At 46.4% G+C, this 19,522-nt stretch overlaps 1 protein-coding gene across 5 annotated transcripts in view; it reads left to right on the forward strand.

Moving 5' to 3' along the window:
* The window catches only part of GATAD2A (GATA zinc finger domain containing 2A), a 128,073-nt gene extending 113,243 nt beyond the window's left edge, over positions 1 to 14,830 (forward strand). For 4 of the 5 annotated variants that reach the window (XM_029050210.2, XM_029050211.2, XM_039910389.1 and 1 more), the window contains 6 exons: positions 1,964 to 2,131; positions 3,828 to 4,110; positions 7,769 to 8,058; positions 9,544 to 9,618; positions 9,961 to 10,156; positions 11,223 to 14,830. In XM_029050210.2, the coding sequence (XP_028906043.1) occupies positions 1,964 to 2,131; positions 3,828 to 4,110; positions 7,769 to 8,058; positions 9,544 to 9,618; positions 9,961 to 10,156; positions 11,223 to 11,353 (1,143 nt within the window). In that variant the 3' untranslated portion in view covers positions 11,354 to 14,830. The remainder of the gene's footprint in view (positions 1 to 1,963; positions 2,132 to 3,827; positions 4,111 to 7,768; positions 8,059 to 9,543; positions 9,619 to 9,960; positions 10,157 to 11,222) is intronic. The other variant, XM_039910390.1, reaches the window with a different exon arrangement.
* Positions 14,831 to 19,522: the final 4,692 nt, after the last annotated feature.

Below are 19,522 nucleotides of genomic sequence, written 5' to 3' on the forward strand. Positions count from 1 at the left end.
GAACATTGTCGCAACAAGTGGTGGAGGGGAGCGGCGTAACAATTCGAAGTCCGGGAAATGCCTGCTGGGGCCGGGCAGTCGGCGGTGAAGGTTTCAGACCAAAGAGCCACTTCGGGCCTCTCACGTGATGAATAGGCTCAGCAGGGATCCTGAAAAATAGCCGGCAGACATGGGCAGCCAAGACCCCTGGTTCACGGCACTGGCACTAATCCATGGTCACCTCAGCTGTAAACGAGTTGTGCCCATGAAACTGTTGCGGGCACTTGACTCTCTTGCAGTCCATGTCCGGCGGGAGCGTGAGGATTTTTTTGTTTTATAGTGCATGTCAAACATCGGCCTAAACTCTGGGTCGGACATGGTCCCTGCCCGATGTGGGGCTCACAATCTTAAACGGGAGGGGAAACAGGTATTGGATCCCCGTTTTTTACAGTAGAGGAAACTGAGGCACAGAGAAGTTAAGTGACTTTTCGTTCGATCATTCATTGAGCGCTTGCTGTGTGCAGAGCACACGGTGCTTGGAAAGTACAGTTCGGCAACAGAGAGAGACAATCCCTACGCAACAATGGGCTCACAGTCTAGAAGGAGGAAGGGGGATTTGACCAAGAACCCTAAGATTGCAATTGGCAGAGCCGGGATTAGAACCCAGGTGGCAGGGGTGAGAGCGTGGAGCTGGCACTGCCCAGGGCAAGCCACTAGCCACAGTCATGGATTCCTTTGTATTGATCCTCGGCTCTGAAGGCTTGGTGATGGGACCGAGGCCCATCCGTCACTTGACGGGCGACACCATCATCTTGTTTTCTAGATAGGCCAGGAGGTAGCGCCGAGAGGCTCGAGATGGGGAGGAGGTAGTTAAATTGGATAATGGCCACCTGCACGGATGTTAACATTTTTCATTCATTCATTCAGTAGTCTTTATTGAGCGCTTACTATGCGCAGAGCACTGTACTAAGCACGTGGAATGTACAAATCGGTAACAGATACAGTCCCTGCCCTTTGACGGGCTTACAGTCTAAGCGGGGGAGACAGACAGACAAGAACAATAGCAATAAATAGAATCAAGGGGATGAACATCTCATTAAAATAATAGCAAATAAATAGAATCAAGATGATGTACATCTCATTAACAAAATAAAACGTAGGGGTATAAATCCTCGTGATATCAGTGGGATACCGAATCGCTTCTCCTCTATACTTGCTGTTTGGTTATAATGGGTTCTCCCATGCCCTTTCTGAAAACATAGAAAACTTAGTTCCTTAGTTCCTTAGGATAGGGCTTCCCAAACTTCTCCAGTAGAGTTGTCCTCATATTTCACGTACCCCTTAATGATAGGAAAAATCACAAAGGGCATATGATAGAAGGGAGCTCCAACCATCCTTCATTCAATTGTATTTATTGAGCGCTTGCTTTGTGCAGAGCACTATAGGAAGCACTTGGGGGAGTACAATACTACAATAAGATGACAGTCCCTGCCCGCAACGAGCTCACAGTCATTGACAACCTCCAGCGCAGGGCATTCAGCATTTGCAGAGCTGCAGTTTAATCGGTTGAAAAAGCTCCGTACCTTTTATCACCTGAATGATGCACCCTTCACCGGGAGCACTGAACTTGGTTAAGCAGTTTCCCGCACTCTGGATCAACTCTTCTCACAGTCCCGTTACTGAAGTGGAATCCCCCAAGGGAAAACATACCCCAAATGGAAGACATCACTTGACTGTGATAGGAAAATAGTCATTACGGATTAAGAATATATTTTTTTTTTATAAACCAAACCATGATGTCTCCTTTTAAGATGGAAACTGAGGTACCCAGATGGTGGGAATAATAATGCTGCTCTTCTATCCTTTTGTCTTGCGTCATTTCCATTGTACCGTTTCATCCCCTGCCTCACTCCAAACCTCCGGCCCTTCCGTCCCTCCACCTTTCATGGAATCATTACATCAGCCAATCTCTGTCTCTCCCCAGCAAATCCACACTATCCGACAGCATTCCAGCACGGGGCCACCTCCGCTACTTCTTGCGCCGCGGGCTTCTGTCCCCAGTGTCCAGATTCAAGGGCAGAGAATTATCCAACAGGGGCTGATCCGCGTTGCCAACGTCCCCAATGCTAGCCTGCTTGTCAATATCCCACAGGTGAGTCCTGAATCGGGTCTTTCATAAGGGGAACCAAGGAGGAAAAACATCCTGTGTGTACGTTTTATTGTCACTCTCCCTCACCTTGTGTTTGCGCCAAAGGACCCGGTTCTAGCTCTTGAGCCCTAGCTCCTAGAAACTCTATTTTTCTTTTCCAGAGAAGAAGAAAACAATTCTCTCCTCTACGTAAAACTTGATTTTGTGCACTGCTTGCAAGATGGAAGAAATCCGAATTATCCTAGGATACAAAGCGAGGCTTGAGAATTGGATAGTTATAAAATTAAGTCAAGACTTCCTTTTATTGAGCAGGAGTTTATCTTTTTATTTTAAAGTACTAAGGAATTTAAAGAAGAGTAAAGCCTCCCTATAGTCAGATATGCGGTGTTGGAGTCATTCTTTTACACTTGAAAAACAAAAACAATGACAGTTCATTCATTCAGTCATATTGAGCGCTTACTGTGTGCAGAGCACTGTACTAAGCGCTTGGAAAGTACCATTCGACAACAGATAGTGACAATCCCTACCCAACAGCAAACTCACAGTCTAGAAGAGGGGGACAGATGACAAAACAAAGCACTTATTATGTGCCACACACTGTACTAAGCACTGGGGTGGACAGAAGCAAATTGGGTAGGACACTGTCCCTGTCCCACGTGGGGCTCACAGTCTACATCCCCATTTTACAGATGAGGTAACTGAGGCCCAGTGAAGTGATTTGCCCAAGGTAACAGAGCAGACAAGTGGTGGAGCCTGGATTAGAACCCGTGACCTTCCGACTCCCAGGCCCCTGCTCTATCCACTACGTCAGTCTGCTTCTCTGACAGTTTACCAGACCGCTCTCTTCCCTCAGCTGGTACATAAGCAAAAGAGGCCCCCAACCCTCTTTTTGCACCCCATCTCCCCCCATCCAAAATAAAGAGTGGGTCGCCACTTCAGAAGTGGCTTAGTGGCAAGAGCACGGGCTTAGGAATCAGAGGATGAGGGTTCTAATCCCAGCTTCGCCACTTGTCTGCGGTGTGACCTTGGGCAAGTTACTTCACTTCTCCGTGTCTCAGTTACATCGTCTGTAAAATGGGGATTAAGAGTGTGAGCCCCACGTGGGGCAACCTGATTACCTTGAATCTACCCCAGTTAGAATCGTGCTTGGCACATTGTAAGCGTTTAACAAATAGCGTAATTATGATTATTCTTATTATTAATGTCCCATCAGGCAAGGACACATGAAATGTCTTAGCATCTGAGCAGGTAATCTCTGACACAAGCCTCTGAAGTTCATTCATTCAATAGTATTTATTGAGCGCTTACTATGTGCAGAGCACTGTACTAAGCGCTTGGAATGAACAAGTTGGCAACAGATAGAGACAGTCCCTGCCGATTGACGGGCTTACAGTCTATTTGAAGTGCTTTTGATGAGAAGACTTGATAAATGGAATTTATTGAGCGCTTACTCTGTGCAGAGCACAGGACTAAGCTCTTGAGCGAGTACGTGCATTAGAGATGGCAGACACATTCCCTGCCTACGGGGAGCTTACAGCCTAGACGGGGGAGACAGACGAGAAAATCAAATACGTATATTTCCAGGCATGTCCCTAAGTGCTGTGGGAATGTGCCTAGGTGACCAAGAAATGCAGAAACGCCTTTCGTTGTTCCTGAAGCATTACTAACCAAGCCCCCTGATTTGTATTTTTTGGAAAAGGCCTCACCAACCTCAATTAAAGGTACAACTGTAGCATCTGCTCAGGCCAGTGCGGCTACCACCACCAGCGTGGCCTCCATAGTGAACTCCAATGACTCGCCAGCCAGCCGGCAAGCTGCAGCAAAACTTGCACTGCGCAAACAGCTGGAGAAGACCCTGTTAGAGATTCCTCCTCCCAAGCCGCCTGCCCCAGAGATGAATTTTCTGCCCAGCGCTGCCAATAACGAATTCATCTACCTGGTTGGATTGGAAGAAGTGGTCCAAAACCTACTGGAAACTCAAGGTGAGCTAACACCCTGGATTTCAAAGCATTCCTGTGAATTATTACCCGCTGGTATTTTAGCACGTTGGATTTCAGAGCCAGCCTTAAATCAGATTTCTTCATTGTCATTCCAGCTGTATAATGGGAAGAATCCATTTTTTAATGGTACTTAAGTGCTTACTGTGTGCCAGGCACTCTGCTAAGCTGCTGGGGTAGATACAAGCTGATCAGGTTGGACACAGTCCCTATCCCACATGGGACTCACAGTCTTAATCTCCAGTTTACAGATGAGGTAACAGGCACAGAGAAGTGAAGCGATTTGCCCAAGGTCACACAGCAGCCAAGTGGCAGAGTCAGGATTAGAACCCAAGTCCTTCTGACTCTCAGACCCACACTCTTTTCACTAGGACCACGCTGCTAGATCCGTACCCGAGGCTGGTATTGGCTGAATATGATTTAGGAAACCAGAGGGTTTTTTCCCCCCACATTTAGCAGTCAACAGGCTGACCGAATAAGCAGTAAGGCTCAACAGGGGGATTCTTGGGCTTCAGAAATGAGGTGTCAGCCAACTGTAATCCCAAACTCCTCGATCACGGGAGCAGAATATCTCTTAGGCTGAGCCTCCGAAGTAGTTGCGTTCCACCCTTAATTTACTTCTCTTTTGCCTCGTGACGTAAATCAAGCAATAGCTCACAATTTCCAAATAATGTTCTTTTTCCTGGTAAGTGAGGGGACAAGGGGGCTGAAAAACGTAACTTTGACTGGCAAGGGAAAGGGATATTGTATATTGGAAGAGATCTTTTTGTGGGTCACATTATTTTCTCCTCCATCTTTTTAGTGATCTCTTCTAGCTCGTAGGTGGTTTTTTTTTCATTCCTTTGCACCGAACTTAACCTTTACTCAACTTTTCCCTGTGCATCTATTTCTAATATCTCCTTCCAGTAACCTGGTCTTAAGTGAGCGAATGGGGGAGAAAGAAACTCTGAGCAGCCTTATTTGGACTGAAATGGCCTCCTATAAATGCCAGGGTTGCTGTCAAATGAGTTCTAAAAGACTTCTGAATTCTTCACATTCTATAATTCAAACAGCAACGTGGCCTGCTGTGCCATGCATGGAAAGAGCATGGGCCTGGGAGTCAAGAGGACCCAGGTTCTAGTCGTGGCTTTGCCAATTGGTTGCTGTGCGACCTTGGACAAATCACTTAACTTCTCTGTGCCTCAGTTCTCCTGTTCTCCTTCCTAATTAGATGGTGCACCCCATATGGACAGGGACAGTGTCCAACCTAATTAATTTGAATCTACCCCAGCGTGTAGAATAGTGTTTGACACACAGTAAGCACTGGACAAATACCATAGAAAATTTAAAAAAAAAAAAATGTGACTCGTTCTATCCCACGTGCTTCAGGAGAGAGACGGTCTCTGCCTTAGTTTGGGGTTAGTTGACCCTAATAATACTAATTCTGGTATATGAACGCTTCATATGTGCCAAGTCCTTTAGATAGATGACATTCAGGTCCAGTCACAGTCCCGTGTCCCATATAGGACTCACAAATCTAAGTAGGATGGCGAACAGATGCTTCATCCCCATTTTACAGATTGGGAAAGACTGAGGCCCACAACAGGTAAGTGACCCTGCCCAAGGTCACACACCAGGCAAGTGGCAGAGGTAGGATTAGAACCCAGGTCCCCCGACTCTTAGGCCCCTGCTCTTTTCACTAGGCCACCTGCCTCTCAGTAAAGTGTCCGTTCTCCTTTTGTTCATTGTGTAGGCTCAAAAGTGCTTACTTAGCCCATGATGACAAAAAGGACAGTTATGGTCATTTTCCTCATAGCTTTTTTTTTCCTCCTTCAAGCTGCTTAAGTATTTTATAAAATCAGGTGCTTTTAAAAGATGACAGTCTGTCCTCCCTGAAGCTCTCTGGCCACACACTACAGTGGTTCATATACCTCAGTACGTAACTCCGCACTAGGGCTGCCTAGTTCTGCACTATGGAAGGCAAGTTCATTCTTCAGAATCCATGTAGTACCTTGCCTCTCAAGTGACCCTCACCATCAAGGGTAACAGTTAGGGGGAACTGGGTGGTTTGGATACCATGAGTCTATTTCTTCAGGGTTTGTACGCCACTTGGGCAAGACTCAAGATCTGTTTCTAGAGATGAAAAGCACTCTTATTTGGTAATGAAAATGATCGAAAGGCCTTTCATATGGGCTGCTGAGGTGTGGAGAATAATAAGATTTTTAGACGCCCCCCAACGCCCCAGAAGCGTCTCGTACCTTCAATATACCCACATTTCTGGGCCAGTTTGACTTGTGCTTTGTAGGACCCTCTCCTGGGGGAGGCTTGGTGCTCCTGCTGAAGTGGCAGCTCGCCTGTCTGCCTTTTCCCTCTCCTGCTTCAGTAGACTCTTGAGAGTGATATCAATCAATGGTATTTAGTGAGCGCTCACGGTGTGCAGAGCACCATACTAAGCGCTTGTAAGCTCATCTCTAGACCGAAAGCTCGTTACACGCAGGGAACGTGTCTGTTCATTCTGTTGTATTGTCCTTCTATGCGCTTAGTATTCATTCATTCAATAGTATTTATTGAGCGCTTACTATGTGCAGAGCACTGTACTAAGCGCTTGGGATGAACAAGTCGGCAACAGATAGAGACAGTCCCTGCCGTTTGACGGGCTTACAGTCTAATCGGGGGAGACGGACAGACAAGAACAATGGCACTAAACAGCGTCAAGGGGAAGAATTGTGCTCAGTAAATCCCGTTGATTGAGAGTCCAGTACAATGGAATTGGTAGGGCACGTTCCCTGCCCACAAGACCTTCAGGAATCTCTTTTGCCCGGCATCTTCTGCTCCAGCCCGATACCTTCTCCAGTTCGTGGCAGGTGTCAGCAAGTATGAACCCGGAGCATTTTCGCTCCCCTCCCCCTGCCAGGGAGCAAAGTTAATGCCACACGTGCCGAGATCAGTGGCCGGGAAGTTCAGGCTTATTTAAATAGTAGCTAGCTCTTATTTACTGACACGTATCTAGGTCATCGGTAAATGGGGTAAGGGACAGCTTGAAACACTTTGGTGAACCTAGAAGTTTAAAGGCGTTGGAGTTCCTTTTTCATATTTTTAACCCTCTATATTTTAACCATCATTTAAAAGAAAAATTTGTTGCCTATTGAGCCCTAGGCAAACTGGAATTTATTACTTTCCTGAAAAGCAAAAGGTTGCCTGGGTGCATGTTTCGAATATAATTCTTATTGTCCATTTATAATTTAGCATGTTATTTTCTGTGTTTAAACTGGCAGGGTCATTAAAACTTCCCTTTGGGGTTTAATTTTGAACTGATAGAGTAGTGTCCTGGTAAATCATTGCTGGCAGTAGTCTCAGGAAAAGCCTTAATCGAAAACCAGAGGTGGTAATTATTTGTGAGCCGAGCCAATTATTTAACACCCCGAACCTCCCAATGTAGCCACGAGGCAGGGGACCATCCATTGGTGTCGTATGGAGGCACTTCCACTCTCCAGCTCTTGAAGTTAGCAGAGGTTGAGTAACCGAGTGACTCCAGTCCTCTGGACTAGTGTCCATTTGGAGAAAAAAGCAGGAAGGGCTCCTCCCAAGGTCGAGCCCCCTTTCTAGTAAATGCTCCCAGTTCGTGCATGCTGACACCCACCGCAAACTGATCTGACTTCCACAGGCAAAGTTTCAACCACCGCTTTATCCCACGAGCCCTACATGTGTGCTCAGTGCAAGACCGATTTCACCTGCCGCTGGAGAGAAGAAAAGAACGGAAGCATTATGTGCGAAAACTGTATGACATCAAACCAGAAGAAGGCGCTGAAGGCGGAACACACCAATCGCCTGAAGGCGGCCTTCGTGAAGGCCCTGCAGCAGGAGCAGGAGATCGAGCAGCGGATACTGCAGCAGACCTCGTCGCCCGTGCAGGTGAAACCAGAACCGATCACCCAGCATCATTCACTGAAGCAGGTAACCCACCCGTGTACACTAGACCGGCCATTGCTCCGGACAGCCGGGGCGCTGCTTTCTGTGGAACGGTTCCTGGGCTTTGCCCTGACGCTGAGTTTTACAGGGTAATTGAAGGCTCTTTCGCCACCCCATTCAGAATTGTTGGCTCAGGTGCCAGTAAGCAACTCTGTGGCCGGCGATCCAGAACGTGAGGCGCAAGGATTTTTTCGGTTGCATTTTGTGCCTGGGAGAGGGGCCGCTTCTTTGTTGTTTGGGACGGTTGGAGGTCCCTAGAGTGTGGCAGAGCTTTAGAAGGGCCTCCTTTTAGCGACAGGGAAATTTGAGTCCGGACAGATTTGGCCAGCCAAAGGGTTCCGCTGCTGCTCTTATCAGCAGTTCGGTCGATCCATCGATTGACGGTCGTGTGTTGGCATTTAGCTTCTTAAAAAAAAAAACGTTGATCTTGGGCCTGGGAGCCAGAGGTTCTAGATTCTCATCCCAGCTGTGGCAGTGGTCTGCTCTGGTACATCTGGTTCAACTCTCTGGACCTCCGCGTCCTCTGCTCGAAAGTGGGGGCCATACTTACCTGACTCTTAATTCACCAGAGGGTGTGATGACAAAATGAGGCAAATGAAGTAAAAAGGCCTCGGAAATGCAAGATACTCTTACTTCCGGGCACCTTGAATTAAAGCGCCTAGCTAACTTAAGGAGTAAGGAAAGACTACTTTGGAAAAGGTTAATCGAGATTTCCAGGAGTATAGTTGTCGCTCTGAAACTGAGATCATTTGGGGTGAGTGTAGAAAGTAGTCAAAGTTTTGTGGAGTTTTTCGAGGAAGTTGATTATGCTTCCAGGAACAGCATACTCCAGTTATGATGAAGAAAAAGCAACTTGATGGAATGAATGAATGATGCACATCTCCCAGTGGGAGTTGAGGGTCTTTGCGCTAATTTTCAATAACGGCCTCCATGCCATTTTAACGGCTCCCCGTAACCTTGCTGCAGTCCGCCTGGCTGTCACTAGCATGCTGATCTCAGATAACAATAATAACAAGAATAATAATACTGGTATTTGTTCAGCGCTTTCTATGTGCCAGGCACTGTCCTGAGCGCTGGGGTAGATAGGAGCTAATGGGTGCAGTCCCCGTCCCACACGGGGCTCCCCCTTGGTGGCGGGGAACGAGGATTGGTCAGATGTTCTGCATTTCCCTGTTTGCCAGAGGTATTTTGTAAGATTGGGGAGGGGGGTGTCTGACTTGAGCTCTTTTGTAGAAGTGCCTGTTTTGCAACAGTCCTAGAACAGTTGAGGTTTTGGTGACCAAAGCCTCCCTGTTGTGTGTTTTCTGTCCTGCAACCCCATGGCCACAAATCATAAGACAGTAGCATTGCCAGGAGACTGTAGCAGTGCGTTGAGCTCTGCTGGGCACCTGGGGGTCAAACGTCAACTCGGGCCACAAATGCAAATGAACTGTCTGATCTCAACTTCAACTCCCCTCCCCATTTGTATAGGTCATAAAACCACGGCGTAAATTGGCGTTCCGCTCAGGAGAGGCCCGCGACTGGACTAATGGGGCTATGCTGCAGGTCAGAACTGAGGTGCTTGGGGAACCGTTGGTACAGCACTTCACTCTCTCTGGCCGAAGTCAATGCTATTAGCCCCACCCATATTCTCGCCAACCCTTCGTGCCCCCCTCCCCCTGCCAAAATCAGTCCGATACAATGCTGCTATTTTGTGGTGGGTTTTATCTTGGCTCTCTTTCCATTTGGCCTGAACTTTTGGAGGCCCACTGGTAAACTGCCAACCCCCCCGGGGAGGTGGGAAGGATTGAAACACCGTGAGGAAAGAGCTCTCATTGCTCTAGTGAGCTTTTAGCCGCCCCGACCTGGGTTCCATTGTCGTCCTAATTGTTTTTTCTCCTTCACTAGACTCCTAGCCAGCTGTCGCGCGGCCCCTCAGGTTCCCCCAGAGGAGTCTTGCATGCATTTAGCCAGTCGCCTAAGCTGCAGAATGCAGCAGCTGCTGCAGCCCTCATTAGCAGGCCAGGTAAGCATGTGGAGAGACCTGTCAACAAGGGCACCACCACCACCTCCACCAACTGGAAGAAGACTCCCATCAGTACAGGTGCGTCTGGTGGTGTTTGCGCTCATATGCGCTCGCGCGTGCTCTCTCTCTCTCTCTCTCTTTCTTTCTGTCTCTTGCATCAGTACAGGTGCGTTTGGTGTTTCCTCTGTGTGCACGTGTGCATGTGCTTTTTCCTCTGCTCACAGTCAGCAGCCTTCAGTCCACTCTGACCAGCAGAAGGAATTCTCTGAAGGAAATGATTTCTTTGGAGGCCTTTTTTGAGCAGGACTTTCCAGCATGGAGTCAATGACTTTTGCCCATGCCCCTCACTGAGCTTCTTTGTTCTCTATCCAACTCCAACCGTTACCCAGTCCAGCATCCGATGACACACGTTTTGGCATCACAACTTCTGGCCCGGGGCTTTCAAGTTGTCGCTTTTGTCTTCTCTTGCAAAGGACTGTTCTCTTCCTCCTGTTTCCTTACGGTTATTTGAAATTGAGTCTGCAGGCACGGACCTCGGTTTTAACGCCCTTCTTTAGCGGAGCCGTATCTTGCTCGGAGAAGAAATACTTAGCCTTTGCATTAACTGATGGTCTTTTCCTGTTCTGAATGGCAGCCTTTTTTTCCAAGTTTTGACGTTACTAAAAGGCAAAATTGGATTGAACGGCATGCAGTTTATAGGTATTTAAACTTAAAAAGCGGAGAAGTATGTGAGGTAAAAGTAAATATATTAAAGATTATAATCATTGGATTTTGGCATAATATACTCAGGGATAATGGTCCATGAGTTGTTTTCAAGGTTCTAATTAGAAGAACAGTATCGGAGTTTGCCTCTTTAGAATGCCAAGGGTTTGTGAAAATCCCACTACTGTGGTCACAGTAGTGGGATGTGCTGAGCACTGGTAAAAATATAATTCCCTCCTGGAGTTGCTAATCTGGGGGAAGACAGAGCGTACTGACTGAACCAAAAAACTAAGGCGTTTTACCTGTTGGTGATGGGGATTTTTGTCTCTTTGGTTTAAACCAAATATGAGAGTGGTTGGTAGAATTGTTCTTTTCACTCTCTGGTTTTCTCTTTGACCCGAGCCGGTAGCTGACCCCTGCCTCTTTTTCTCTCCTGGTGCAGGTGGGGCTTTAGCTTTTGTCAGCCCTAGTTTAGCAGTGCACAAGACTTCTTCGGCAGTAGAGCGCCAGCGTGAATATCTCCTGGACATGATCCCGCCCCGATCCATCCCTCAATCTGCCACATGGAAGTAATGCAACGAGATGCCCTTTTTGTGCCACAGCACAGTGGGACCTGCTTTCACCTATCAGCCAGATGTGCTTTCCCCCCCTCATTTTGAAGGAAGGAAGATGACCAATTTTCAACTCAGCATGTGCTCCCATTCTGGTTCTGAGCGACAGTGGGCTTGCGGAATCAAGACTTTTTGATACTTGGACTATAAAATTATTGTGATGGACTGGTGGTGAAGGCTGTTGAAGGGTGGGGGGGGTCAAATTATCTTTTTTTGGGGGGAGAGGGGGGAGGCTTTTAATGTTTTTCTTCTTTCATTTGCCATCACCAGCACAAAAAATGGGACTAAGTGGACTCGTGTCTTTGGTTTCTTTCATATTATTAGTAGCTTGCCAGTCACAAGAGCATGCAGTGTACACTGGAGACCAAGAATGCACTTGTGTGTGTGACAATAGTGGGATCAGAACCCGATTCTTTCAGATGTGTTTAGCAAGTGGGATCTCTTGCTTTCTCTCCCCACTACCGTGACTGCCTCCTCTCACGGCAGTCTGCAGATAGAGGTATCTTTAAATCCGCTCCTAAGAGCTGAATTAGTGATTAAAGAAGTACGGATTCAGATATTCCAATTGTGTGATTTCTCTTTAGCTGGTTGGTGCTGGGGCAAGCTCTGTAAGTAGAACCTAAGGTAGACATCATGTCATCTTGATCCAAATCATGTAGGACAGATTCTTAAAGTGGATTGAAGGGCCAAGTTCAGAACTGTTGAAGGGGAAAGCAGCAGTGGATGCAACTTGGTCTCTCTGGCAGCAAGCACGCCGCGGCTCACTTGAAAGTTTCGTAAAACCAATCAGGGGAAAAAATGACAACAGAAAAGTAATTGAAAACTTCAGATCTCAGGAAGCTCCATCCTGTCGGAAAGGAGGAGGAAGATAGATTGTGGCAGAGCCAAGAAGGTTGGTTGTGGAGTGGGGGGAAGCTGTGGTCGTGGTGGGGAGAGGAGAGGGGAGTGTTTTTTCTACAGTATTTTGTTTGAGATTTTTGATTTTGGTTTTGCTTCTCTCCCCCCATCCCCCTGGGGTTTTTTTTGTTTGTTTTGTCGTTGTTGTTGTTGTGTTGTTTTTTTAATACTGTTATTAACGGACAAAGCTGAGCCTTCTTAATCCGTGCTCTAAGTCAGATGACATCAGTGAAAGCACATGATGGGCCCACTCCGGGTAGCCTAAATGACTGCGTAGCCAGATTTTTCTTTTCTTTCCTGCCCACCTCCAGCAGTTTCATTTATCAGTTGATACCAAGTTCATTGCATCACTTTGATCTTTCAGTTTGGGTAGTGCTTAGGAACCCTGCCCTTCAAACAGGGGTTGCCTGTGAGTTACCTTTTCTTTTCAGGCCATTGGGTAGAAGTTTCAGATTAGCATTTTTATTTTCCTCCTCCAGATTGGTCATCCCAAGTACAGTCTTTTTCTCTCTCTTTTTTTTTGGGGGGGTGGGCGGGAAGGAGGGCAGTGGGATCAGTATCAGACTTGGTGCTGAGATGAATGTGTCACGACATATATCTGTGGAGAGATATATGGGCAGAAGAGGTTACTGGCAGATTTACACTTGAAATCAAGTACTATTTTTCCTTTGGCTGCAGTTGGACACTTAATTTAATATCAGTTCTCTGTAGGACATCCCTCTTGAAATCCATCTCTTGCATTCTAATAAGTTCATTTTAACCCCCCACCCCTTTCTTCTGTTGTGTGAATAATATTAATGTTTAGATCTCTTTTTTATATATATGCAGTAGAATAGAAGACCTAGTTTTGCAAAATGTTATATTTTTTTTGTTGTATAAAAACCTTAGAGTTTCCATTTGACTTTTGTTTTGAGTGTATGATAAGTTAGCAGGGATGACAGGTGGGTAATTTGGGATTGTTTGGTTTTCCATTCCAACTTGGGGACAAAGGAAGGGATCGGAGTGGGGGTGGGGGGGCGGGCGGGGGAGGATCGGGGGAAACATTCGTGTTCAGGAAAAAAGGTGCATTTTTGCACCAAGAAACCAGAGTATGCAAGTATTTCTATTCCTTGCGTTTTTTTGTGCCTGGCAAATATCTGTCTTATACACCTAACTGGGCTAACTAGCCATTTCTATTTAATGACATGGGCCAAACTGTGTTTGAGTTCAGGGGCAAAAAAAAAAAATCCCCAGAGCTCCTTGACTTTTTTGAGGAGACAAAAAGTTAGCATTGTTTATACGTCTAATTTTGAAGCACCACATCCAGGTGGTGAAGAAGTGCACCTTTATTTGGGAAGTCAAGATTGCAGTTTGTGCTGTGGATTTGTGTTGGGAAGGTTGGGGTTTGGGTTGCTAGGAAAGTTCTCCCTTTGTTAAACGTTTTGTTAAAAATCATTGTTGAAAGTGCCAGTGTTAATATTAACAGATCTTTTCTCACCTTGATTTCGAGAACTACAAAATGGAGATTTAGCAAAAGTGCATTTCCAAGAAGGTCATTTAACCAACTGAAAGACTTGAGAGAAAAGGCACTTGTCTTTGAAGTTCTGGTATGGAATATAGTTTTCTTTCCATAAATAAATATTTGCTGAGGCTAAATTAGGATGGTCTCAGACATTTTGTGCATTGGTGTGTGCTGGATTTTTCACAAAAGCAGATTTGGCATGCTTTTATGTATGGGTCTCGGGGCTTGGGCCGTTGGAGGAAAAATGGAAAAGATAACTTTTGAAAAGTTGGGCTCAGTGGAGCAGGGGACACACCAAATTTGAGTGTGCTAGAAAGGGAGGAGGGAGAAGATGACAGAAGCTCCATCTGCTTTAAATGTTGGCTAAACCGCTAAAAGGATTCCTTCCCTCCCACCCCCCACCCAGATCATTTTCAACACTGCAGTATTGTTACCTAAAGGTTACATTTTTCTTGCTGTTGTAATTGAGTGGGGAAAAACTGAGCGCGCATTTAAAGAATAAAACATCTGGTTTATTTTTACTGCTGTTGTACTGCTTGACATTCCTATCACTGTAAGAACTGTAGTCTTTCCTCCTGAATCCCGGCCTTCGCAGCGCAGCTCTGTGGCAGTTCCACCAAGCCTGGGCAGGAAGTAAAATTTGTTTCTTCACTGGGTTGGGGTGGGGTGGCAGGAAGGGTCTTTCTCTGTGTTTGTTAGAGATTTGGCTGTACTGTCGACAGTGTAATCTGGAAGCGGCTGTAGCATGCCCCTGTGTCTCAGCGTCGTTCCTCGTCCCTGCCTTTGCTGCGAATGGCCACCTGATTTACTGGCACTGCTCAGATCCTGTTGGATTCCCCTGTCTCTCCTGGAGGAGGATTAGAGCAAAGTTGGTCCTTACAAGCCATATATATTCTTTCTTCCTTTTGGAGATGCTAAAGCGTTGAGATTTTATAATTCAGAAATGATTAAAAAAAATGACTAACTGTTGTAATAGAAGATTTAAGCAATTTGTGAAATAAAACCCCTGGCTTTCATTGGAACCAGTGTTAAGATTTGGGAGCTCTTTGTGTTGTGGTTTGTTGGGATTTTTCTTGTTTTTTTGGGGGGGGGGGAGGGGCTGAGGGGGCAGGGAAGAAGGCGCGTGTGGGCGGTTGTTTAAAGTCATTCGGCATGGCCTGGTCTTCTTGGCGGCCAAATGAAACTGTCCTGGTTTAATTTTTATAATGCAGGAGTTTTGAAAGATTTCCAATTTTCTAGTTTTTCCTAGTCCTCTGGAATAAGGATTCCAGCAAGAAGCTTTGACCTTCTTCAGAGGAATTCCTTTTGATGAATTCTTAGTTTTTGCTACTCCCCTTAATCCCTTGGAGAAGGAAATCAGTGTCTTTGGGCATTTAGATGACATCACACTTCGACATTTTCTAGAAGAAGCAGGTTGGGGCGGGGGCATAGAGCAGATAGGAAAGTGGAAATAGGTGGCTCGCTTGCGCTTGAAAATCTAGAAGAGAAGATGCTGTAATGTAGTCTCAGAAATCCTTTGTGGTTCATATCACCCATCCCCTCCTTATGAAAGGAGAAGGGTTTGTCTTTATAAATAATGCATAAAGACCTCACGGAACCACTCTACTGTTAGTTTACACACACACGCGCGCACACACACATGAACAGATAGGTACCAACACACCAGCTTGGGTGTGTTTGAGTCACTTGCATTTTTTTGTGACTTTCTCAATACAATGTATGGATACTGGTTCCAGGTTCTTTGATGTTAAACCAACTGGGGAAAAGAAAAAAGTATCCCCATCAACCCATGAGGCAATTCCCATGAATAAAAGAAGCTGGAACCAGTATCCATACATTGTATTGAGAAAGTTCTATGACACTGAAAGAGATGGATGGTGTTTATTGTGCTTTTTAGCCCACTTTAACCCTTGTTCGCCAGAGTCTTGTCTGTAGTGTTCTTAAAAAAAGGAGTGTTCAACAAAGCGCACCACACAGGTTGCAACAGGTTGTCCTGAGCAGACATTTAAATCTCGGTGAGAGCTTTAGGGTCCTGGGTCTGGTCTTTCTGTTTGGAGAGTATAGGGAGAAAGGGCTGATGATCATGTTCTCACCTCGATTGTTTAGAGTGGTCCTTTATAACTTGTAGCAGTGGTCCAATTCACAGTGCTCTGCACATAGTAAGCGCTCAATAAATACGATTGAATGAATGACTCAAGAGCTCCAAAATGTCAATGAAATGAGAGTGCCTACGGGAGTTTGGGGGGATTTGAGGAGCCTGGGGAAGCTGGGGCCTGGTAGGTTGAAAAGCTAAAACTCCATGTGGACATCGAGAGCTGAGTAGGATGGCTAAGATTGGGACAGAACCCACAGGTTCTTCGGATGTCTACAGATAGGCGTTTATTGAGTGCTTACTGGGTGCAGAGCACTGCACTAAGCACTTGGGAAAGTCCAATATAACCGAGTTGGTTGTCGTGTTCCCTGCCACAAGGAGCTTGCAGTTTAGGGGAGATTTACAGATCCTCAGGGAATACCCAGTAGTTGATCGCCACCAGAGATGCATTTTTTTACGGTGTTTGTTAAGCGCCTTCTAGGTGCCGGGCACTGAACTAAGCACTGGGATAGATACAAGCTAATCGGGTTGGACACAGCCCCTGCCCCACATGGGGCTTACAGTCTTAATCCCCATTTTATAGATGAGGTAACTGAGGCACAGAGAAGTGAAGTGACTTGCCCAAGATCACGCAGCAGACAAGTGGCGGAGCCGGGATTAGAACCCAGGTCATCCTAATAATTATGGTATTTGTTGAGCACTTACTATGTGCCAGGCACTGTACTAAGCACTGGGGTGGATACAAGCAAATTGAGTTGGACACAGGCCCTGTCCCGCAAAGGGCTCACGGTCTTCCATCTCCATTTTATAGATGAGGTAACTGAGGCACAGAGAAGCTAAGTGACTTGCCCAAGGCCATACAGCAGGCAAGTGGAGGAGCCGGGATGAGAACCCATGACCTTCTGACTCTGAGGCCTGTGCTCGATCCACTAGGCTATGCTGCATGGAGATGTGATTTTAATAAAGCCTCGAGAGTGGAAAAATAATACAATAATGAATTGTATCAATCCAAAACAACACTGAAAACAACATAAAGCATGGAGCCCAACAAGCCTGATGGTAAAAAGGAACCTTAAGGGCCCTTTGCGGGGGTAGCTCACTACTGCAGCTTAAGCCCCCTCAGCCCAGCATTCACGGGGCACGTCATAACCTCTCCTTCTTGCCAAATCCAACAGCCTCTACTCCATCCAAGTCTTCCTCGACCTCTTAGCTGCCTTGGACATTGTGAACCCCAACCCCCTTCTGGAAATACTATCCAGCCTCTGCTTCACTGACAGGGTCCTCTCCTGATTCTCCTCCTATTCCTCTGGCCACGCATTCTCAGTCGCTTTCGCAGGCTCCTCCTCTGCCTCTTACCCCCTAACTGTGGGAGTCCCTCAAGGCTCAGTTCTGGGTCCCCTTCTATTCTCCATCTACCCCCACTCCCTTGGAGAAGTCATTCGCTCACATGGCTTCAACTACTTAGTACAATGCTCTGCACACAGTAAGCGCTCAATAAATACGATTGAATGAATGAGTGAATTCCCAAATCTACTTCTCCAGCCCTGATCTCTCTCCCTCTCTGCAGTGTCACATTTCCTCCTGCCTTCCAGACATCCCTTCTCCGATGTCATGCTGTTGCTTCAAACTTAACATGTCCAAAACAGACCTCCTTATCTTTTCAGTCAAACCCTTTCCTCCCCATGACTTTCCCATCACTATAGACACCACCACCACCCTTCCTGTCTCACAAACCCGTAACATTGGCGGAAGGGGAGCAGCGTGGCTTAGTGGAAAGAGCACGGGCTTGGGACTCAGAGGTCGTGGGTTCTAATCCCGGTTCCGCCACTTGTCAGATGTGTGACTTTGGGCAAGTCACTTCACTTCTCTGGGCCTCAGTTACCTCATCTGTAAAATGGAGATGAAGACTGTGAGCCCCACGTGGGACAACCTGATTACCTTGTATCTCCCCCAGTGCTTAGAACAGTACTTGGTACAGAGTAAGCGCTTAACAATTACCATTATTATTAGTAGTAGTAGTAGTATTGTCCTTGACTCCTCTCTGTCATTCAACCCACATATTTAATCTATCACTAAATCCTGTTAGTTCAACCTTCACAACATCACTAAAATCCACCCTTTCCTTTCTATCCAAACTGCTACCACATTAATCCAAGCACTTGTCTAAGCACTTAATCCATTCTATCCCACCTTGATTACTGCACCAGCCTCCTTGCTGACCTCCCAGCCTCCTCTCTCTTCCCACTCCAGTCCAATCTTCACTCTGCTGCCCGGATCATTTTTCTACAAAAACGTTTAGTCCACGTTTCCCCACTCCTCAAGGATCTCCAGTGGTTACCAATCCACCTCTGCATCAAACAAAAACTCCTTACCACTGGCTTTAAAGGACTCAATCGCCTTGTCCCCTCCCACCTCACCTCACTACTCTCCTTTTACAGCCCAGCCCATCCACTTCGCCCCTCTAATGCCAACCTTCTCACTGTACCTCAATCTTGTCCATCTCGCCACCGACCTCTCGCCCACATCATGCCTCTGGCCTGGAACACCTTTCCTTTTCATATCCGACACTTACTGTCCCCACATTCAAAATCTTTTTAAAGGCAATCTCCTCCAAGAGGCCTTCTCTGACTAAGCCCTCATTTCCTCATTTCACTCCCTTCTGCATTGTCTGGACTTGTGACCTTCATTCACCACCCCCGCCCTCAGCCCCACAGCACTTGGGTGCATATCATATCAGTTATTTATTTATATTAATGTCTGTCTCTTCCTCTAGACCATAAGCTCGTCATGGGCAGGGAGCTTGTCTGCTAATTCTGTTATACTCTCCTGAGCCCTTAGTACGGTGCTCTGCGCAAGTAAGCACTCAGTAAATATGACTGATTGATTTCCAAAGCAGAGCTAGTTATGAGTGCTGGCTGTAGAGTTGTTTTAAATAGCATCCAGTCAGGAGACAGAAATAGCTAGCCTCTCCTCCCTTTGTCAGAGGTAGTGCTCACAGAGGATCAAATTGATTCCCCTAGATTTTCTCCACCCAACTTCTAAAAACATTCACATTGTGGTAAATTGAGGATCCCGGGCTTTTCTGATTTGTGTTGCGGCTAAATGTGGCTACCTTGTGGATTGGCAATATCTGGAGGGTAGGGACTATGTCTTCCCTTTAGTATGTACCCCAGCTGTACAGCTTGCCCTGTTGATGCTCAATAAAATATTATTGATAACTGACTAGTCTTTCCAGAATAAGAGGTCAGTTCATTGGCTTAATAAAATGCTCGACTCTCTGGAGGTGGTAGTTTTTTTTTTATGGTAATGGAGATAATGGTACTTTTTATACTTACTATGTGCTAAGCACTGGGGTAGATGCAAGATAATAAGGTTGGGCACCCTGTCCCACATGATGCTCAGTGGAAGTCAGACCTTTATCCATTCTGGGAATTCTCAAGGAATCAAATCAAGATAATGCCTTGAGACCTCACCTGTCAGGTCTTTAAGCTCTCTAGGTGGATTCAGTTGAATCCAACTGGCTTCAAGTTTTCTAGCCTGATAAGAGTCAGCAGTGAGGAGCAGAGAAAGAGCATGGGTCTGGGAGTCAGAGGACCTGGGTTCTAATCCCTGCTGTGCCTCTTGCCTGCTGCGTGACCTTG

Source organism: Ornithorhynchus anatinus, chromosome X1 (assembly GCF_004115215.2).
Source record: "Ornithorhynchus anatinus isolate Pmale09 chromosome X1, mOrnAna1.pri.v4, whole genome shotgun sequence".
NCBI lineage: Eukaryota > Metazoa > Chordata > Mammalia > Monotremata > Ornithorhynchidae > Ornithorhynchus > Ornithorhynchus anatinus.